Raw genomic sequence first — 20,846 nt, forward strand, 5'->3', positions numbered from 1 at the left:
ATTCATCTCCAGTGGCAATGATCATTCTTATTAGGAGAGCTAAGAAATACTTGCCTCCATATTTTTTACTACCCATTCCATTACAGTGTAACGAAAGGTACATTTTGTTTTAGTTTTGGATAGAGTGGAGAGGGATTAGAACACCTTTTAGTTTTTATTGCAGTAATACCACCCCCATTTAGTGTGTTTTCCCCCCCCCCCCCCTCATTGTCCTCTTTACCGTTATCATTGAAAGTGAATGTAAAAGAAAGTCCCAAATTTTGGGCTGACACTGTAATGACGCTGGAAGAGTAATAGATGGGAAAGTACTGACCCCCCCCCCCCCCTACTATTGGCTAGTGGCTTGCAGTGGTAAACAAAATCAATGACATGTTGGTGGCTATGAAACATAAAGAGGAGCAATTTAATAAAAATAGTTTTATTGGCATGATTTATCGTGCTGATGGGATTAGGCTTCATACATTCCCCAGGTATCTTCCCAGTAACAGGCCTATGGTTATTTGGAATGTTATCTAATGGCATAGTTTAGATACTGGTTGTTAGAACATCTACCATTTGCTCTTTATCCTACCACCCACCCCCCCCCCTTCCCTCACCCCTTTTTTCCCCCTCTCCCACTATTTCTCTACCCTTGGCTTTTTTTTTATTTTTTATAAATGTGTAGCGCTACCCCCGGAGGAGCCGCTGATTAGATTTGGGATTGGCGTGTTTAAGTTACCTCTTCACTGTGTCTAGGGGTGATGGTGGTGCTGAGAGCAATAACAGAATGTCCAGGACTGTTGGTTGATGTTTTCAAATGCTTTATTTTCCCGGTCAAACATGACCAACATGTAACTTGAGGTAGACAGGATAGGTTGGTGAAGGAAGAGCAACTTCACAGTATCAGGCTATGGATAGTAAAGGCAATCCTGCCCTTTAACAATGATAATTGTATGCGTCGCCACTCTCGCCGGAGTGGGTGAAGTGCCCCTGGACAGACCTCTCTCACAGACCTGGCAGCCAGAGCGCCACTTAAAGCTTCCGGGAGGAACAAGTCTCTGCCACTGACTTGGCTCTAATTAAATTAGGACGTTAGATGAGACCTCTGCCACAGGCCTAGTGCTGAAATTGCGAACGTTAGAGCGAATCCTCCCAGTATGTTCTATTTGGGGTTACCGACTGACAGGTTGGATGTGACCTGTCAGTGTCCGGTCACCCAGATCCCCGGTGGTCCGTCTGAATCATTGATGGATCACCTGCGTCCGGGTTCTCCTCAGACCGATCCCCCACCGAACAGCACCCAGCTTGGAATCCTCTCAACAGAAGAGGGGACCCAGTAAGTCACTGGGGCCCCTTTGCAGCATCTGCCGCTCCGGGCTATGAGAGCCCAGAGTCAGGAACTCCGCGTAGCACGCGACCTCGGCCTGGTAGGCCATAGTGGTGGGGTCCGTGATGTGCGCACACCCTGAAGGTGGGTGCCGCACCTGGAACCAGGAACCCACGAAGAACCCTGAACAACGGCCTCCGCCACAGAAATACCCCTCCCCAGCATGCCCCGCGAGGGAAAACTCCTCCAATTGGCTGCTGGGAAGAAGCGGCTACGCCTGGACCCCTCTGGCGTCACCTGCCGCCCAGAGATGAGACTGCATCTCTGGGTCACAGACCGACCCACAGGACAATCCAGATTTGGCGACAGCCAAATTTACCAAATCAAAAGAATGAGGGCAACATAACTCTCTCATTCTCCCACTAAATTTATAAATAGCACCTGTACGAAAGTACACAGGCGCTACAAATGAAAAATAGAGGGGAAAGCTTCCAATGGGGACAATAGTTCTGGTGACAACTCGGGACTTCCTCACTTTGAAGGGATTTTCTCTATTTTCTGTTTTGACTATGGAAAAGGAAGTGAAGGAAAATCTCCCCTTTCGGACACAAATGAAAAAAAAAAAGGTTATAACACTCCCTTGCGCTATCCAAAATGGAAAAAAAAATTATGGGTACACTTTTTAATATAGGCCCTAAAATTCTGTGTATTTGTGGAAGAAAGCATGCCACTGTCCTGGTAGGCAGAACCATCTTAAAGTATAATTAAAGCAAACCATGTTTTTTGTTTTGGAGTGGAGAGGGATTGAAACACTTAGGTTTGTATTGCTTTATTTCCCCCCTGTTCTCCATTTGTTCTGTTTACCATTATCACAGAAAGTGAAAGTAAGAGTATTCTAAATTTTGAGTTGTCCCCAGAACAGGAATGGTGGGGAAATCTTTTTTTCACTCACTTCCTGTATTGGCTGTAAGACAGGAAGTGAAGGGAATTCTCCTCAATGGGACACAGATGGCAAAAACCGTCCCTTGCTCTATTCCAAATTTAAAAAAAAATTGTCTTTAGTTCTATAATATTGTTAATATCGGGAACAAAAAGAGAAACTGCTCTGAGGGTCCAAGTGGAGGATATACTGCCTGGGCAGCATACATACAAAACATGTGGGAATATAGGGCTCGTTGCTACTGTTAAATGCCACCTGACTCATTTGCATAAATTCTAACATGCGGTAAATAAAGTTCAATTCACAAAATAAATAAAATGTGGTGTTTACTGCAAAATAAAAAATGTGCAGGTAAATATAATTTAAAAAGCTCTTAAGTCCAATTCAAAAACAGACCAGAGAGTAAAAAACATGCAATATTTACCACCAGGGTTTTACTGGGCCTATCACATGCAGTATTTGTCAAAAACCTGCATGGGGGTCAAGGGGGACCCTCACGCTGTTTCTTGACAAATAGCTGGTTGCTAAGCAATGGCCTTATCAGAGAAGTTGCTTATCTGTATCTGGAAGCCCCCTTTAAGAAGGGGGCCACCAAATCCCAGCACCCTATGTAAATTAGTATGAGGTACATAGTAGGCCTACCCATTAACAAAAAAAGTTTCAAAATGTCGTGGCGATGACTCAGATGGGGCATCCCGTGGTGGGTCATCCCCTGGGCTGTCGCTCCTGGATATGGATCTAGATGTTGCCTGCATCACCTCCAAGGCAATGGCAATGTTTCGCATTCATCTGCCTCTGACTGGCGTTGTGTTGGCGCTGCAGGCGCCTGTTCTGGCATCCCTCAAACTGGATGGCGGCAGTGTTGGCCTGCACGATTCCTCCCAGGCTCCTAACCTCGGTCGCGATCCCTGCTGCTGTTGCTTGCAGTTGCTCAATGGACTTGGTGTTGCGTTGATGGGTCACCTGCATGTCCATGACCGATCCATGATCCTCAGATGTTGCGGAACCCCCTGCTACCATGTGCTGATACATGGCATCCAGGGTCTGTGACTGGTCACACAGGCATGTGGCCATGGCTGCACAGTTAGCATTGACCTCCTGCATGCAGTCACAGATGGCCTTTGTGTGTTCGGCCTGCTGTTTGAGGCACTGCTGCATTGTGGCTGCGGTGGCCTGCACAGCCAGTGTGTACTCAGCCTGTGCCTTCTCTGAGGACCCGACGAAGGAGGGTATGCTGTCACCCACACGGTGGAGGTCGATGGCAATGTCTGCCATGTGCTGTGTCTGGCGGGGCCTGTTCCCTCTTGAGCCCTTCTTGGACTGATCCGGTTCCAGCTTTGTTCTTGTTTAGGGCCTTACTGGGAGTTGCAGTCGGTTGCGTCCCTCAGGCCGGTGTGTCCCTTGAAGGTGTCCCTCTTGCCGGGGTGGTCCTCGGGGGGGTTCCCCTGATGGGCGTCGATGGCGTTATGAGGTCTGCGACTTCCACCGTCTCGGAGGGTCCGGCGCAGAGGGTCACCTCCTCATCGAGGTACAGGAAGTCCTCCTGTTGGATGTTCACAGGCTCCTCCACGACGACCTCCAATGCACCTGTGTGTGCACTCCCCTCCACCGTTGCTGCAGCCACGGCGTGTTGACAAGCTTCTTGGCTTTTCAGGGGGTCAGACCGATGGACATGTTGTTGCTTGCCTGGCGTGGGTCGTCCAGAGGCAGATAATGGCCCAGCTCCCTTCAGCACATCTGTGGATGACACACAGCATTCACATGTTGGTGGGCCCACACACTTGTCACATGTTCCCTTGCACCCCCTCACATGCTCCACACCGGATGGGGGATGAAACACACTTACCTCTCCTTAAGTCGTGTTCGCTGGAGTCAAATCCCTCCAGGCCCTTCACCTTCTCCTGTGCCAGGCAGCTGGCTATGACCTCCTCTTCAGCAGACAGCTTCAACTTGCTAGCTGATCCACCTCCCATGGTCCTGAGGTGCCTCTTCATCTTCGCCAGCTTTTCCATGACAACCCGACGCATGTCATTCATTTTCTTCTGCACCTCCTTCCATGTTCGGGTTTCGTGTCCGAGGGTTTTCAGCTCCAGGGTCACCTTCTGCAGGATTTTAAGTTTCCTGGCCTTGCTTGTCCTCCCGCTCTGTGCTCCGTGGAGGTACATATCATACTTCCCAATGGCCGTGGTCAGGATCGCCCTCTCATCCACGCATGCGCAGTTCGTGATATGCCAGGCGAAAAACACTGTGCCACGCCGGTGTACCTGTCTGGCGCCTTGCCCATCATTTGCATGGGGTCACGCCCACTTCCACCTACTCCGGCGTGCGCCTTCGAACACCACGCCACGCTGGCGCAGCGTTGGGTGCACTGGCTTGCTGAATGCAATGCTTGCCTCACCGTGCTACGTTGGCGTGCCGTACGGTGTGTGCGCTACGGCGGCGTAGAGTTCGCCTTGCTATCTGTGAATCTGGGCCTATACATTTAGCAATATATCAAATGCTGAAATAATTGTAATTCTATAAAGTTCTGTTGTGGCAGATCATCCTAAACTCTGTCGTATATTAGAGAGTTTTGTGTATCCTTGTTTGACTGTGTAGAATCCAGCTCTTCATGTACTATGTATAATTTCTGTTTCTTCCAGCTTTATTTACACTGATATTCTTCATTTTACTTCTTGTCCTGAAGAAACCACTTGGAGAAATATTTACCAATGATAAGTATGTAATACTGGTAACATTTTAGAAAAATTAACACTGTTTTTTTAGTGTATGTGTGTTTTTTTTTTTTTTTTTAATAACACAGCCCTGTTCACACTTGAAATGCCTGACTTGAACAGACAAAATGCTCGTAAAATGCTCAAAAAGCAGCTCTCCGCCACTAATTTCCTCTCCCTCTCCTCCCCTCTCCTAGTGCTTTCTAATGGCTAAACAAAAACACCAAAAGCTGTAGAACGCTTTTAAGGCTCGATTCACACTAATGCATTTTTAATGCATTTTACATTTTGCAGAAGTGCAGGGATTTTTTTAACTTGAGTTCCTATGGAACACGTTCACATCAATGCATTTTTGTGCCTCTGCATTTTTGGAAAGGGTCAGGGACATTTTTTCCTGCAAAAAGCTGCGTTTTGCATGTAATAGACTTAAATGGACCTGCATCCAAAATGCAAGTGCCGTGTTAATACCACGATTTTGCTGCAATTTGCATTTTTATTTTACACTGTATATAGCTGGTTGCTAAGGAGAGGGCGGGAAGCCGGCTGCTGTATCCTTAACAACGGATGAGTCATCAGCGATCAGCGGGCTTCACCAAATATTGATTAGCTCACTTTTCTTTTTCTAAATTGATAAAAAAGTAACATTTAAAATATATATTTCTTTAAGCATTATCACGTTACAGCATTTCTTCACAACTAAGAAATAATAAAATGAAGCGGCGCTTATTAAAAATTGAAGTGTTATATATTGATATACCAATACCACACAATATTGACATAAATTAGTCCATAAACATAGCCACATGTGTATAATCTTGATATAACTTGTGACGACACCAAGAACTCGTGCACCTCCACTACATAGATTGCATGCTTACCAGAGGCAAGCTAACATAGGCTTGTGGCCATTAACTCCGCCAGGACCTTTGATCCAAAGGGATGGAAATTGCAGCACCCAAATACTTGATATGATGGGGCAGGAACACGCAGCAAACGACCAGGGAAACTCGATCATTCGATAGTCACGATTGAGGACCAGAAGTTAACCCAAAATAGAAAGGAGCTCACCATAGTGTAAATCGTAATAAGAATATTTATTAAAGGTTAAAAGTTACACTTACACGCAGTAATTATAAAAGCCGGCCGGCAAGCGAACACCCGTCCACTAAGGCAGTGTTCATCAACCCTGCCCTACAGGGCCCACTAACAGGCCAGGTTTTATGTATTACCATGGGGAGATGCAGTCTAGGATACTGCAATCACTAAGCAGCAAATGATATCACCTGTGATGTATTTCAGTTATCTTGCAAACCTGGCCTGTTAGTGGGCCCTGTAGGACAGGGTTGATGACCACTGCACTAAGGTACACAGCGCAATGACGTCAGCACGCCACTCCTCCCGGCACGTGTTTCGTCACACTCTGAGGTCGCCAAATTTATCTCACACTGGCTAGCCTGATAATTTAATTGGATACTCCTAGTGTTGTTATTCAGGAATTTCATGAGCAAATCGAGGTTCGGTCAATTGCCATCCCAAAGGAGGACACCATCTATATACCTTGCCCACAGTACCAACTGTGGTCTCTGTTGGGCATAGATAACATCCTCCTCCCATAGGGCCATAAAAAGATTGTCCAAACTGTATATCCTGGCTAAAGAATTGACTTTTGAACCAGAAATAGTTGTGTGAGGCCGCGAACCCCAACAACTCCAAAATGCAAGTGGGACGTTTATGTATTTTGGGTAAATAATAAATAGTTGGTGTATATACCTTTTATTTTTTTATTTAGAATTCCCAAACTGAATCCTCTCTCTGCAATGCTACCTCACCGCAATGTATCACAATCCCCCCCCCCCCCCCTGTCAGCGGGTCTAATTACCAGCTCCTTGTTATCGCACAAGGAGTCTAGACCATCCACCATATCATTATAAGACCTAACTTTTTTTAATAGGTATTCTTTTTTTTGGTATAATAGTTGATATATTTACATTTCTCCTCTGTTGGCATTAATGCAGGCATGCCCCTTGTCCCTTAGTCTCCCCCCTTTTTTTCATAAATTCACCCAGGAGTTTCTCCCTGTCCATAATTGGAAGATGACATTCAGTTCCCTTTAAAAGTTTGGACTGTTTTAAACATAATATGAAGGTTCCGGTTAGTGAAACAGCTTGTTCTGCCACCCAAGTCTCGATCGAGGCATGGTTCCATTCGTTTAGTTTAGTATATAGTGCGATGAGTCAGTGCCCCAGGATAAGGTCAGAGTGTGACAAAACACGTCAGGAGGAGTGGCGCGCTGACATCATCGCGCTGTGTACCTTAGTGGACAGTGTTCGCTTGCTGGCCGGCTTTTATAATTTCTGCATTTTTACTTCTTACTGCATGTAAGTGTAACTTTTAACCTTTAATAAATATTCTTATTACGATTTACACAATGGTGAGCTTCTTTTCTATTTTGGGTTAACTTCTGGTCCTCAATCCAGAATGATCGAGTTTCCCTAGTAGTTTGCTGTGTGTTCCTGCCCCATCATATCAAATATTTTGGAGGTGCCATTTCCATCTCTTTGGATCAAAGGCCCTGGCAGGGTTAATAACAGCAAACCTATGTTAGCTTGCCTCTGGTAAGCATGCAACCTATGTGGTGGAGGTGCACGAGTTCTGGGTGTTGTCACCAGTTATATCAAGATTACACATATGTTTATGGACTAATTTATGTCAATATTGTGTGGTGTTGGAAGCAATTTATAATACTTCAAGTTTTATTAGCGCAGCTTCATTTTTTTTATTTCTTATCTGTATATGTGTGTATCTCATATTGAGCTGCAGCTGTTTTTTCTTTTTTTCTACTTGTATTTTTTACGTAGCGTGGTATCTTTCCACTGCCTAAAACTTTTTTTAAGTAATCCCATAATCCCTGTTCTCAGCTGCATAAGGGCCTTGGAGAGGTGGGGGTGGATAAATAGCAGTACTATGATCTTTCCAGTGAATTGCTGTACAGTGGGGGCATGTCAGCACACGTCTTATCATTGGAGGACAGGCAGACTGTTCTCCCTGTGCAGCCAGAAAACTGCCCACGCTGAGATGAATAAATACACTGTCATGCCTAGGGTTGCCACCTTTTCTTCACATCAAACCTGAACACTTTTTAGCGGTACACAGCAATTTTTTTTAATAGTATAAACTATACATATATTTTGCTATTAAATAACATTTCTAATCATATGAAGTTAATAACACAGCAATTTTTTTTAATAGTATAAACTATACATATATTTTGCTATTAAATAACATTTCTAATCATATGAAGTTAATAACAAGAGTCCCCCTTTTACATCTGAATCCATAAAAAATCCCTTTTTACATCTGAATCCATAAAAATCCCCTTTTACATCTGAATCCACAGAGTTCCCCTTTTACATTTGAACTCACAGAGTTCCCTTTCACTGTAAGGGGAGACTCTGCAGGCTCTGATGTAAGGGAGAAATCTGGGGACTCTAACATAAGGGATGCGCTGGGAACCCTGATTTAAGGGGGGACACTGAGCCCTTTGGTGTAAATGGGAACTCTGATGTAAGGGGTGCTCTGTAAACCCTGATTTATCTTGGTGTACTCACTCAGAGGCAGGAAAGAGAAGGGGGAGACTTCAGTCACAGACAGGGATGGATGGTGAGCTCACTCACTCCTTGCCAGTCAGCACTTTTTATCCAGACATATCTGAGGCTGCTGGACTCCAAATTTCCAGCCCCCACCTTCCTTTTCTGAGACACAGCACTGGGGATTAGAGTGTGGGCAGACAGAGAGGGGTATGGGTGGGAGGAAGAGTTGCAGATCGAGCCCTCTCTTCTCTGCCGCCTGTGTGTGTTTTGAGGGGGGGGGGGGGATTATTAGTGCTTTCTTTGGGCAGTGTGATAGAAAGACCCTCTCAGCTTGGACAACTGCAGCCAGCAACCCTGCTTGGAAAGCATAGTCCAGTGTCCAATGTTGGGAAAAGCATAGTCCAGTGTCCATAGTCCAATGTTGGGAAAAGCAAATATTTCAGTGAAGTGACACAGCTCAATGACCAGTGCTTAGGTGCATGCCAGCATATAAGAAGCGGCCTCTATTTACCTATATGGTGGATGAAGACATTGTACCTCAGGTCAGTACCATAGTACAGTGCAGAACATTCAGCATGAAGGGAAGGGTAGTCCACTCTAAGGCCCCTTTCACACGGTCGGACCGTTCAGGTCCGCCTTTCAGTTTTGTCGGCGGACCTGAGCGGCAGCTCCATGCAATCCTACGGAGCGTCTGATGTCAGCGGAGACATGTCCGCTGACATCCGACCCAATCCGATAAAAACAGACGTATGGCGATACGTACCCATCTGTCCATGGCGGATCGGGTGAGATCTGATGAAAACGGACATGCTGTCTGTTTTTATCAGATCTCTCCATAGGAGACAGCGGCGCTGCACAAGCCCCTCCCCGCTCAGTAAGCAGAGAGAGACTTGTCAACCGCTGGCTCAGCGGAGATCAGTGGAGCTGGCGGACTCTATAGTGACGGAGTCCACCTAGTGTGAAAGAAGCCTTACTTTATGCCTATAAATAACAATTAAACATTTCCTTTTTTACAATTAATCTGTCCTGTATTGACCTGAAATTATAATGGTGTCATTATTTCATGTATTTATTTTTTAGGGCTATTATTATTCTGGTGTCCCAAACCATGCCCATCTGTGCCTGCTTTTATGTTATTTGTTCACCGGCTGTAAGTATATTTTTGGCATTTTTACCTCTAGGGTACAGACGGGTGAGATACACTTCTCTGCTATTTACTCTTTTTAACATACAGTACAGTTAGATCCATATATATTTGGACACAGGCACAATTTTCATACTTTTGGCTCTGTATCTAACCAGAATAACATTTAAATGAATTTAAAGTGCAGACTTTTAGCTTTAATTCAAGGGGCACAGTGGCTGCATTTGATGGGTAAAGTGGCCGCTTTTGGTACAGTGGCTGCAATTGATGTTTTTTTTCCCCAGAATTTTCAGTTTGTTTGCGCCCCCTCCTGGAGAGTGTCCTTTACTTGTCTGGATGTTGTGAATGGGTTTCTTGCGAGCTCTTTCACATGGTGGTAAGTTCTTGCGGGCGCGGTCCCGTGATACACTGTATCACTCTGCCCCGCCCCCAGGCACGCTGCGTCATTCGATAGGATTGACAGCAGCGCGAGCCAATGGCTGCGCTGCTTTCAATCAACCAGTGAATGAGCCGAGAAGCCGACCGAGAAGCCAGCGCGTTCACGGCGCGGGACTTTCAAAGGGGTCAGGTAAGTAAACGGGGGCTTGGGGGGGGGGGAGTACTAAAGCTCGTATGTTTTTTCACCTTAATACATAGAATGCATTAAGGTGAAAAAACATGTACCTTTACAACCCCTTTAAGAGCTGTAATTCCTAAACCCTTCCTCTGATTTGGATGTACAAAGCCTCAAATTAAACCTGAGAGTGTGCACTTCTAGTTCATATCCATTATATAACTATAGCTTGAATATGTTTTGGTAAATACCTGAAAAAGTAAAATTGTGCCTGTGTTCAAACATATATGGAGCTAACTGTATGTAACATACTGTACACTGCTGTTATATTGATGCTGTTGAACTAATGATACTGTTGTGTATTTACTGTAAAAATATTTGTATGGTCCTTCCTTGGATGCTAATAAAATAAAAAATATTGGAATCGGATTGTGGCGGCGTGTTTTTCCGGGAAACCCCTGTGGCGTCAGAGGGGGCAGGGTCACACGTATATGTCACTGGGTAACCTCGCAGCGTTTTCCCGTTGCGTCACGGATGGCCCCGCCCTCAGCTATTTAAGAGCTGTCACGGCGGGTCTAGCATCATTCAGCAGGCACCTCCCATAGAGGTGGAATCAGATCGTGTTGGCGTGTTTTTCCATATCCCGGGTCAAGGAAGGATTACATCGCTGGAATTCTTTTTCTGTTTTAATAAAGGACTTGTCTCAAGCTGTGTCAGTGTGTTTTTTGCAATTTGTTTCACTTTTTTTGTGAAATGGTATTACCAATTCACATAGGGGGGTTGCTGGGATCTGGGGGTCCCCTTTGTTAAAGGGGGCTTCCAGATTCCGATAAGCCCCCTGCCTGCAGAACCCCACAACCACCAGGCAAGGGTTGTGGGAATGAGGCCCTTGTCCCCATCAACATGTTGAGGGCATGTGGCCTGGTACGGTTCAGGAGGGGGGTGCTCTCTCGTCCCCCCTCTTTTCCTGCGGCCTGCCAGGTTGCGTGCTTGGATAAGGGGTCTGGTGTGGATTTTTGTGGGAACTCCACACCATTTTTTTCAACATTTTGGCGTAGGGTTCCTCTTTAAATCCATACCAGACCTGAAGGGCCTGGTATGTAATTTGGGGGGACCCCTTGCATTTTTTTAATTCTGGTTCAGGGTTCCCCTTAATATTCATACCAGACCCAACCGGCCTGGTAATGGACTGTGGGGGGAACCCATGCCGTTTTTTTCAATGACTTTTATCTGTATTGCCGGGACCCGACAAAATATTATAGCCGCGATTAGTTTTAAATTACTTTTTTTCCTTTTAGAAATGTCATTTTGTGCAGGGACAGTTCTAAATATGGGTAAAAACTTTTTTATGCATTGATACATGTTCCCTGGGGCAGGACCCAGGTCCCCAAACACTTTTTATGACATTAACTTGCATATTAACCTTTAAAATGAGCACTCTTGATTTTTCACGTTTGTGTCCCTTAGGCCCCGTACACACGACCAAACATGTATGCTGAAACTGGTCCGCGGGCCAGTTTCAGCATACATGTTCGGTCGTGTGTAGGCGCGAGCGGGCCGAATTCCAGCAAACATATGCCCGCCGGGACTTTTCCCAGCGGGCAAATATTCTTGGACGTGTTTTAAAACCGTCCGCTGGAATCCTGCCCGCTCGGACATGTACGGTCGTCAGTACAGACCTACCGTACATGTCCGAGCGCCCGCCGTCCCTCGCATGCGTCGAATGACTTTGACGCATGCGTGGAAGCCTTTAAATGGCAGGCCCGCCCACATCGCCGCGTCATCGTCGCGGCGACGACGCGGACACGCCCCGCGTAGTGTTTACGCGCGGACTTCTGTACGATGGTTAGTACAACCATCGTACAGAAGCCCTCTGGCAGGCATGTACGGTGAAAACGGTCCGACGGACCGGTTTCACCGTACATGTTTGCTCGTGAGTACCCGGCCATAGACTTTAACCGTGTTCGCATGTTCGAACAAATTTTTTGCCTATTCGCATGTTCTGCTGCGAACCGAACCGGGGGGTGTTCGGCTCATCCCTACTTTCAAGTAGCATCTGAAATCACGTTGGCCTGCTACTTTGAAATCGTGCTACTTCAAGTGAAGATACACGGTTTCAAAGTAGCATCAATGTGAACCAGGACTAAAGGAGTTTTTTTTTTTGAACATGTGACCATGCAGCAGAGGAGGAGAATCTCCCCCTGCTTTTGTTTTTCAGCGGACAGACTGTGGTTCGTGTGATAGCTGTATATCGTTTATTAAAAAGGTACTTAGATGGTTTTTTTTTTATTAAAATTCTACAGTGCCATTATCCACACACAGAAATAGAAGGGACAGTGTAAATTAAACAGTGTGGGCTGGATTCAGATAGAATGGTCTATCTGTCCGCCCGGCGTAACGTATCTCAGATACGTTGCGCCGCTGTAACTTTGGGCACAAGTTCTGTATTCAGAATGAACTTGCGCCCTTAGTTACGGCGGCGTAAGGCCGCCTAATTTAAATGGGGATGTTGGGGGCATGTTGTATTTAAATTTTACTTGACCCTGCGCTTTTGGCGGGTTTTTTTAACGGCGCATGCGCCGTCCGTAAAATATCCCAGTGTGCATTGCGCCAAAGTACGCCGCAAGGACGTATTGGATTTGACGTGAACGTAAATGACGTCCAGCCCTATTCACGAACAACTTACGCTAACGGCGTAAAATTTTCAAAATTCGACGCGGGAACGACGGCCATACTTAACATAGGATACGCCGCACATACCCCTCATATAGCAGGGGCAACTTTACGCCCGAAAAAGCCGAACGCAAACAACGTAAAAAAAAAGCGCCGGGCGGTCGTTTGTTTCTGAATCGGCGTAAATACTAATTTGCATATTCCTCGCGTAACTATACGGAAGCGCCACCTAGCGGCCAGCGAGAATATGCAGCCTAAGATACGACGGTGTAAGACACTTACACCAGTCGGATCTTAGGGATATCTATGCGTATCTCCTATCTGAATCCGGCCCTGTGTGTATATTATCACTTTTTTTTTTTTTTTTATCAAAACTTTTTTTTATTGACAAGAATAGTGAGTAACTGAGTCATATTAAGGGGATAAACATAATGGTATGCCAACTGCTCCCGAAGGAGGAGAGAATTGACATACGCGATCCACTGGGCCTTTGTAGGCACATTAGTCGCAAGCCAATAACGTGCTATGAGTTTCCTTGCCAGGTATAATAATCTAGTTACCATTATATAGACGCCTTTTGGATACATTTCAGCATCAACAGATCCCAAGAGGCACACCAGTGGTGTGCATGGTATGGGTGTTTGTGCTATATCGGATACAGTCTGTGTGACCTCTATCCAATATCTAGCGAGCTTCGGACATCGCCATATCATGTGTATAAAATCTCCTCTGTGAATGGTACATTTAGGGCATAGGGGGGAATCTCTTCTGCCCCACTCATATAGTTGTATAGGTGTACGATATGACCTATGAAGTATGAACAATTGTGAGAGTTTATGGGATGCCGAGGCTGATACCACCGGAACCGATTCCAGGGCCATGTCCCACAGATCACCGTCTATGTCTCCCACATCCGTTGACCAGCGCAGTCTACATTTAAGTAGAGCAGGATTTTGAATCGTAGCTACTAAAGTAGAATAGCCCCGAGATATCAAACCCTTGCGGTTGTCAGCCTGTAGAACTTCCTGTATCAGGAAATAGTTAGTAATTTTAAGCTTGACAATCCGTGCCTGGGTTTGCAATGCATGCCTGAGTTGTAGGTATTGGTAAAATTGTTTCAGCGTGAGAGAGAATTCCCTGCATAAATTTTCAAATGATTTGAGTACAGTGCCATCATATAATTGAGTGAAGTACCATATCCCCAGTCGTGACCAAGGGGAGAATCCCTGTAGTTTGGGGTAATTGGGATTGTTCCAAATGGGAGTAAACTCCATTGGACCGTCTATGGATAGTGCATGTTTAACTGCCTTCCTGCATCCAAAACATGTGGGAGCAGCAAATCATTTCCGAGTCCCATATCTATTCTAGAGAGGCCGCCATGGCAAGAATAGCACTGTACATCCCTATTACGCCCCCTCCAGATGTCATGTAGACCTAGCTAAGATATTAAGCGGCAAAGGGAGATGCACGGGACATCACCCGCTGAGTGCTAGGGCAGGCGGACAGCCTGTCCAGCCGTGGGTCAATAATATTATTGAAATCCCCAGAGCCAGAACAGGGATCCCGGGATGCAATGCCATAAATTGCGCTAGTTTTTTTAAGGGGTCAGAATTAAAAGGAGGAGGGATATACATTGCTCCAACAATACATCTGAAGCCCTCCAGGCTGCACAACAGGAACACATATTTACCCTCTCTGTCTATCTGCTTCTCCATACACTGAAAAGAGGTATTTTTAGCAATCAGCATGCCCACTCCCCTAGAAAAAGAGGAGTAGGTAGCATGAAATTGTAACGGGAATTCACAAAATCTAAGCAGACAGACAGAGTCAGGTTGTAAGTGTGGTGTCATTCTAGATAAATAATGAAACATTGCCCCTCGCTTCGTCCCATCACTCAAGCCCCTCAGATTCCATGAGTGGAAGAGCAGCCCCTTATTAGGATTGGCAGACATAGTAAAAAGAGACAGAATACGGGGGAGCACCATTGGCTTGTCCACTGTACTGCAAGGTTAGGCTCACCATGTAATATAACAATAGAAACAGTAAGTAAAACACATACTCAATGCACCCTCTACTGTTAAATTGAAGAATAGACAACCTTTGAATTACCCATTGCAGATTCATTTGTGGGAAAAACAAGGGGGGGGGGGGGGGTAAAACTGTTGGGAAAAATAAATAAAAAATAAGGTTTTGAAAAAGAGCAACAAGAGAACCAAAACTATAAGTCCGGGTCAACAGGACCCGAGTAATCATAGGATGCCCCTCAACATGAGGGGAAATAAGTCCGCTCAGGACCAGGTTGCTGGGCGGGCAATAACGTAGCTCGAGAGGTAAGTAGACGAAATTACTAATGTCAAACGTGAGCACTTAAAGTATGTCCCAGAACGTAGAAGAACATCTGTGTAGTGCGGAATGGGACCAATAGAGTGTGAGATCAAACAGATATAACCTGCCCCACTGCACAGCACATATGAAGTGCTTTGCACCGATGAAAAGAATTCTTTCTGTGTTCAACCTTCAGGCTGGCGCCGCTCCTGGTTACGTTCCTCCCTGTCCAGCCAGTGCATAGCAGATGTAGGAATGTCAAAAAAGTGAGAGGAACCATTGGCGATTACTTTCAATTTTGCTGGGTATAGCATAAAATATGGAACATTCACTGCCCTCAGTCGTTTCTTGATATCCAGGAATTTCGCCCTTTGCCTTTGTACCTCCGCTGAAAATTCAGGGAACAGTGAGATTTTTGCATTATCCACTTTGAGAGAAGGGGTAATCCTGGCTTTAGACAGAATGGTGTCCCTGTCTCTGTAGTAGAGCAGACGAAACAGGAATGGTCGTGGGTGTGCACCCTGTGGTGGTGGGCGCGTCGGAACCCTGTGGGCTCTATAGTATCACTTTAAATGTGTCACTTATTGTATATGTATTTTATGGTCACTGCAAAAATCATAATGCATGATATATATTCCCTGCCCAAACATATCACATTATCGGTACTTTAATTCTGTATGTTCTTTCTTGTACAGGCTGTTTTCAATGGACTACTTAGAGGCATTGGGAAGCCAGAGATTGGGGCATTGGCACTTGTTGTAGGTTACTGCCTTATCACTTTTACAGTTGGTGTACCCCTCATGTTTCCATTGAAACTAGGTATAAAAGGTAATTAAAAAGTAATTTTATTCATTCTATTACCATTTTACTGTAAATTGCAGCATTATTTAAAGCAGGTGTATAGTCCCATAAAAAAAAAATGTTGTCACCTGTAAGGCAAAAAGCATAATGAGGTAGTATGCACCGTATACTAGCTCATTATGAAATAATTACCTTAGAACAAGGTGTCGGTAACTTACCTGGTCCACGCCGAGGTAGCTGACATGTTGCCTTGGCGTGTCTTCCAGGGTATCGCAGCTCCAGCGCTGTGAGTGGCTGGAGCCGCGATGTCATCACTCCCGCGCATGTGCGTGGGAGACTTCTTTCCGGCAAGGTCCGGCATCTGCCGGGCCTTAAGCCGAGAATCCCCTGCAGTCAGCGGCTCATTGCATATATATTTTTTTGCCTACAGGTAAACCTTATTATAGGCTTACCTCTAGGTAAAAGTAAAAAAAAAAAACTATACAACTGCTTTAAGTGACTTGAAACTGTAAACTGCTTTTGCTTAGGTTCTTTTGTTAGCATTTGGTTTTATTGATCAGAACAAAACATTTAAAGTCACACCCTTATAAACGTAGAATGGCAGTGCGAGAATACAGACCAACAACAATAAATGAGTATCCTTATTCCTTAATAAATTCATTGTAAACCCTTGCATATACCCAGTGAAGTGACTAGCATCAGGTGATACACAGGGATAAAACAAATCTGCCTACATAAGCTGTACCTGTTTATCTGCTATGATCTCTTCTCTACAGCCTTCTAAAGCAAACATTTTACATCGCATTTCTCACCCAGAAATGAGTGAGAGGTTCCATAGCTCTCAGATTCAAAGAAATGAATTGGGTGTCTTGGATAGCACATTGGCTTCAAGAAAGACTTATTTACAGCTATAAAAGTGTGAATCCAACATTGACAATAGGAATTCTAACGTTAATTTCCAGCCAAGAGTTGGTCAAGAATATAGCTGTAGTGTAAGAACAGCATCTTTACTTTCAAAGAGAGGAAATCATGTATGATTCAGGGCATGCAGTACTTTTCCCAAATTAGGTATCAACAGAATGTGCCTTACAGCATTAATTGGCTACACATAGGGGTTTATTTACTAAAGCTACAGAGTGCAAAATTAGTCACAATTCTCCATAGAAACCAATCAGCTTCCAGGTTTCATTGACAAAGCTTAATTATACAAGCTGATTGGTTTCTATCCAGAAATGTGACTAATTTCTAGTTTTAGTAAATAAACCCCATAGTGCGCTTTCCTACCTACAAAAATTGATTGCACTAATGATCATTTTGATCAATAAATTATTGTTTTCACTTAAAAGGACTAGATTGGTCTTGGTGGAAAATGCATCAGAATCCAACCAAATCCGTCTTTTTCTTCTGTGTTGAATAATCATTTCCAAGTGAAAGATTTCTCATAAAAATAAATTCTATGGTCGATGGATCATTTATCACTATGCACAAGATAAATGGACATTTAATGGACTGTGAAAATGTGGGATTTACTTGTTGTAGTCCAAATGAAGAGGTCATGCATGTTGTATTGGTATATTTTGTCTGTTACATATGTTATGTATTCAGAAATGTAACAGGAAATTCCCTTTTTTAAATTATGAAAATAAAGGTTAATATTTGCTTTAACAGGTTTTTGGATTGGAATAATTGCTGGGTTTGCTTGTATTGATCTCTTCTTTTCTATATATTTCTGGAAAGTAAACTGGAACCTTATGACAGAAAAGGTATTTATATTTTATAATCTTTACATGGTATTTAGAGAGACTTTGTATTAGAGACCCTCCAGTCTCCTAAAGGATAAGTTCACATATTGGGAAAAAATAATAATGCACATATGTTTGCTAAAAAAAATGTAATTTTATTAACTCCCTCCCCCAAAGGGGCCTGCAGAGCATTGCACCTGTGATCATTGAAACATGGCCTGGTGCAATGTCAGGCTTCTGCACACAAATCCTACAACTTTCAGTCTGTAACTCTGTATGTGCTGTCTGTTTGAGTACCGCAGGACTTGTCAATGAACTACGGAAGCACTCATCAGCGGCCTCAGAGTTTATTGAGAACCACAGGTTGTCTGCTTTGTTGGCAGACATGACTTGTAGTTCTTGTAGTTCTCTCTTTCACAGATTGCTCTGCCCACACAGCCGCACTGTTTTTAACAAGCCACAGTGGACTTCTAATGTGCTTATTTGGGTATAATTTTGTCTTATTACAACCAAAACTTTTAATCTATTTTATTGGGATTTTATGTGATAAACCAAAACAAAGTGGCACATAATTGTGAAGTGGAAGGAAAATGATAAATGGTTTTTAGAATTTTTTACAAATAAATTTGTGAAAAGTGTGGCATGTATTTGTATTCAGCCCCACCAAGTCAATATTTTATAGAATCACCTTTCACTGCAATAACAGATGCAAGTCTTTTTGGGTTTGTCTCTACCAGCTTTGCATATCTAGAGAGTGACATTTTTGCCCATTCTTCCTTGCAAAATAACTCAAGCTCTGTCAGATCGGACGGAGAATGTCTGTGAACAGCAGTTTTCAAGTCTTGTCACAGATTCTCAATTGGATTTAGGTCTGGACTTTGACTGGACCATTCTAACATATGAATATGCTTTGATCTAAACACTTACATTGTAGCTCTGGCTGTATGTTTAAAGGGATTGTAAAGGTAAATAAAATAAAAAAATAACAAACATGTCATACTTGCCTCCACTGTGCAGCTCGTTTTGCACAGAGTGGCCCCGAACCTGGTCTTCTGGGGTCCCTTGGTGGCTGTCTCGGCTCCTCCCCGCAAGAACTAACCACCTTCATGCGAGCTTGCGGGTCCCGTGGGCACGTCACGGAGCTTCGGACCGGGTCGCGTGCGCGCGCCACCCATGGCTGGGCTCCTAAAGGCGACGTAACTGTACGTGCCTGTGCCAGCCGTGCCATTTCCTGGGGCTTCTGTCTCATTACACATAGCAGACTTCTATTCAAGCTATCGGACCAATCCCTGCTGACTAATTTTCAAGTCCTCATTTGCATGGCTAAGAGGACCTGAAGGAGGACTACATGTACTTTACAATTGACCAATAGGAAAGCGGTTGTTGGGGGCGGGATGTTCCAAATTCTGTATAAAAGTGTGTTGTGTGCTTCCAATAAAGGTTCCTGTTTGAACTAACATATTGCCTGCTTGGTGTTTGTTCTAATGGATTCCGAACGGCACATAGCTGTAGTTCGGATCCCGGAGCCTTGATACAGCCTGCCTTGTGTTTGTTCTAATGGATTCCGAACGGCACATAGCTGTAGTTCGGATCCCAGAGCCTTGGATGACCGAACCATCAGACGTTGCGATCTGCAAGCTGACTCAATAGTAGCAGAGGAGTGTTGGGGGAGCGGAAGCGAGCGAACAAGGGTCTCGTTACAGACACCATTGAAAAAAAATAGATTTCCATTGTCATGTGATTCTGTATAATACATATAGGTAGATGGCGCATAACCAGGAGAGCACAGTCAATAATCGAAAAGTAAACGTATCATAAGGTCCATGTCAATAACTTAAAAATGAATAAATCAATAGTCCAATATAAGTCCAATAGCACTTTAGCGGCAGCAAAATCCTGAAGCAGAAGCGGACTCTGAAAGATATGTATAAACAAAAAGAGAAAATGCGCCAAACTAAGTGCAGTAAGTGGGTATTTAATTCAAATAATTTGTACACAATAAGAATGGCTACTCACAAAACCAGTGATAACACAGGCATGTTAAGGAAAGACGGCTGGTCCGGTGTCACAACATGTCATCAACAGTTACAACAGGCTGGTCACATAGGGACCAGGATATGAGAACAGCCTGTTGTAACTGTTGATGACATGTTGTGACACCGGACCAGCCGTCTTTCCTTAACATGCCTGTGTTATCACTGGTTTTGTGAGTAGCCATTCTTATTGTGTACAAATTATTTGAATTAAATACCCACTTACTGCACTTAGTTTGGCGCATTTTCTCTTTTTGTTTATTCATGCGATTCTTTGCAACTCACGTCAAATCTGAAATCACCCTACTGTGGTCTAGGCTTCAACTAAATATATTTGTCTCTATTATTCAACCTGACTGTGTAATAAATCCGCTACTGCAAATAGTGAACTGCTATAGAGAATTGATACAATGTTGCACAGACGGAACACTGTTGTTTGTTTACTGAACTGAAACTCTTTACAGATCACCTAATTACCTGCAATGTATTTCTGTATTTGTAACATTGTATCAATATTGTAAAGCCCTGCAAAAGGCAGCAGATAGAAAATTAAATTTTACATGCATTACAAACACAATAGGCATTATTTGTGACTGACTGACTGTGAACAAGATGGACCTGTGTCATTTTTTTTCAATAAAAAAAAAAAAAAAGTCTCAATACAATTTAGGCGTACATTGGTAAGACATATACATATAAAAAAGGGGGCAGTATACATCATCATAATATATGGGTAGCAGTAGTATAAAAGATAGGGTAACAATCTATGGGATGTATAATAGAATCTCTGATAACTTATTGTAGAGGCACAAAAACCCAGATAGATTGTTTGACGATAAAGGCCAATCATATTATATTGTAGTTCAATGAATCAACAGAGAGAGATCCCAAGGTTTCCATTTTCTATCGTATGTGTCCATAGTGTCAAATAGGGTGTGATGAATGTGTTCCGATGATTGATGGCCAGCATGCGATTCATAATTTGGGCCCATGGCACAGTAGAAGATCGCCAGTTAAGAGCTATG

At 44.0% G+C, this 20,846-nt stretch overlaps 1 protein-coding gene across 1 annotated transcript in view; it reads left to right on the forward strand.

The window, feature by feature from the left end:
* The window catches only part of LOC120926738 (multidrug and toxin extrusion protein 1-like), a 128,782-nt gene that overhangs the window by 81,254 nt on the left and 26,682 nt on the right, over positions 1 to 20,846 (forward strand). The window contains exons 12-15 of the mRNA XM_040336902.1: positions 4,889 to 4,964; positions 9,631 to 9,700; positions 15,941 to 16,073; positions 17,715 to 17,809. Coding sequence (XP_040192836.1) covers positions 4,889 to 4,964; positions 9,631 to 9,700; positions 15,941 to 16,073; positions 17,715 to 17,809 — 374 coding nt within the window. The remainder of the gene's footprint in view (positions 1 to 4,888; positions 4,965 to 9,630; positions 9,701 to 15,940; positions 16,074 to 17,714; positions 17,810 to 20,846) is intronic.

This window comes from Rana temporaria, chromosome 2 (genome assembly GCF_905171775.1).
Source record: "Rana temporaria chromosome 2, aRanTem1.1, whole genome shotgun sequence".
Lineage (NCBI taxonomy): Eukaryota > Metazoa > Chordata > Amphibia > Anura > Ranidae > Rana > Rana temporaria.